The sequence below is a fragment of the Numida meleagris genome, chromosome 21 (assembly GCF_002078875.1).
Source record: "Numida meleagris isolate 19003 breed g44 Domestic line chromosome 21, NumMel1.0, whole genome shotgun sequence".
Classification (NCBI taxonomy): Eukaryota; Metazoa; Chordata; class Aves; order Galliformes; family Numididae; genus Numida; species Numida meleagris.
Window position 1 is genome coordinate 3006952 of NC_034429.1, and position 1832 is coordinate 3008783.

At 66.3% G+C, this 1832-nt stretch overlaps 1 protein-coding gene across 2 annotated transcripts in view; it reads left to right on the top strand.

Moving 5' to 3' along the window:
* DGUOK (deoxyguanosine kinase) overlaps positions 1 to 1284 on the top strand; it is a gene marked incomplete in the record, with an annotated part of 7999 nt that extends 6715 nt beyond the window's left edge. The window contains 6 exon segments of one of the 2 annotated variants that reach the window (XM_021375079.1): positions 73 to 221; positions 314 to 461; positions 547 to 662; positions 740 to 839; positions 944 to 1034; positions 1168 to 1284. In XM_021375079.1, coding sequence (XP_021230754.1) covers positions 73 to 221; positions 314 to 461; positions 547 to 662; positions 740 to 839; positions 944 to 1006 — 576 coding nt within the window. 2 annotated transcript variants of the gene reach the window in all.

The window sequence follows — 1832 nt, forward strand, 5'->3', positions numbered from 1 at the left end:
TGAGCGGCGGCGGGGCGGGGAGAGCCCCGCGTGGGTGCGGGCCCGCGGCTGAGCGCCGCCCCGTCCCCGCAGGGCGGTAATCTCCTGCAGCGGCTGTACCGCGACCCGGCGCGCTGGGCCTTCACCTTTCAGACCTTCTCGTGCCTGGGCCGCCTGCAGGCGCAGCTCGAGCGGCCGGAGGGGCCCGTGCGGGTGTCTGAGCGCTCCGTGTACAGCGACAGGTGCGGGGTGGGTTTGGGGGGGGGGACCCCGTGCGGGTCCGGTGTCGCCGCGGGTGCGTCAGCCCCGCTCCCCCCCCCCCCTCCGCCCGCAGGTATGTGTTCGCCAAGAGCCTGTTCGAAGCCGGGCAGCTGGACGCGCTGGAGTGGGCCATCTACCAGGAGTGCCACTCGTTCCTCGTGGGGCAGCTGGGCGCGCACACCGCCCCGCACGCCTTCCTCTACCTCCGCGCCTCCCCGCAGGTGTGCGGGAGGGAGGGGCCGGGGGAGCCCTGCCGCGATGCGGTGCGGTTCGGTTCAGTATGCAGCGCTTTGCTTCGCTTCGTAGAGATGCCTGGAGCGGCTGCGGTGCCGGGCGAGGCCGGAGGAGCGCGACGTGACCCTGCGGTACCTGCAGCAGCTCCACGCGCAGCACGAGCAGTGGCTGCTGGAGCGCAGCGCTGAGTGAGTCAGGGTCCTGCCCGGTTCTGCCCGCCCCGGCTCCACCCCTCCCCGGTTCTGATCCCCCCCATCCTCCGCAGGGTGCACTTTGTGGAGGTGAGGCACGCACCTGTCCTGGTGCTGGATGTCGAGGGAGACTTTGAGCACAACGAGGCTGCGCAGGACGCTCTGGTGGCACGGGTGGGTCCGGTGCACACTGACCCGCGGCCTTCAGCCTCCATCCACGGGTGACGCTGCCCATCCCCGCCACACCGCGCAGCTGATGGCATCCGTCCTCCCTGCAGGTGGAGGATTTCGTGAAGGCGCTGCGAGACGGAGCCGCACCGCAACGCCACGAGTCCCAGTGAGCCCCGCAGCCACGAGGGCGGGCACAAGGTTGGAGCCGCTGCCAGGACCTGAGCTGCGCTCCCTGCAGCAGCAGCAGCAGCAGCAGCGTGGGTACCTGCATGAGGCCGCTGGGAGCTGCAGCCCGACGTGTGCCACGGTTCCCCCCCTATCTGTTCTGCAGCACAGGGTGAAGATGCTTGGGTCCGTACCAATGGAAAACAAAAACAAGCAACAAAAATCTCCGTGCTTTTATGTGTCTTTAGGTCACAGCAAAATCCAGATGCTTTCTTGTTTGGTTGGTTTTTTTCTTTTTCTTTTTTAATCCTCCTTGAAACCGAAGCGTCACACAGCTCTTCTGCACCTCAAGCTAGGGAGAGGCGTGGGGGCACCTCACTCCCTGCACTGTGCGGAGGATGGGACCCATGGGGGGGGCAGACCCCCCTGTGCCAACTGCTGGGGCCAGGGCCACCTGGGGCAGACAGCGGCTTCATCTCCCCCTTTCCTCTTATGGGGTAAAATCTCTCATGGGGGCCACTATGGGTCAGGGGTGCCTTCCATTTCCTGAATCCTTTCTTCCAGGGCAGGGAGAGCTTTGCTGTGTGCCCAGGTTGCTGTTAGGGCCTTTTGGGGGGGGGGGGGGGGTCATGCACGGATAATAACAGCAGAGAGATGCTGTTTCTCCTGGTTTTCTTCTCCCTAGGTATCACGGGGGGGGGGGAGGGCTGTTGGGCTCCCCGTGCTGCTCGCTGCTGTGGGGCACAGTGGGCACGCTGCTTTGGGGGAAATGGTGATGGTTTGGTGCCCGCTGGGTCCCCCTGGATCGGGCCCCCCTGGGATGGGGGGGGG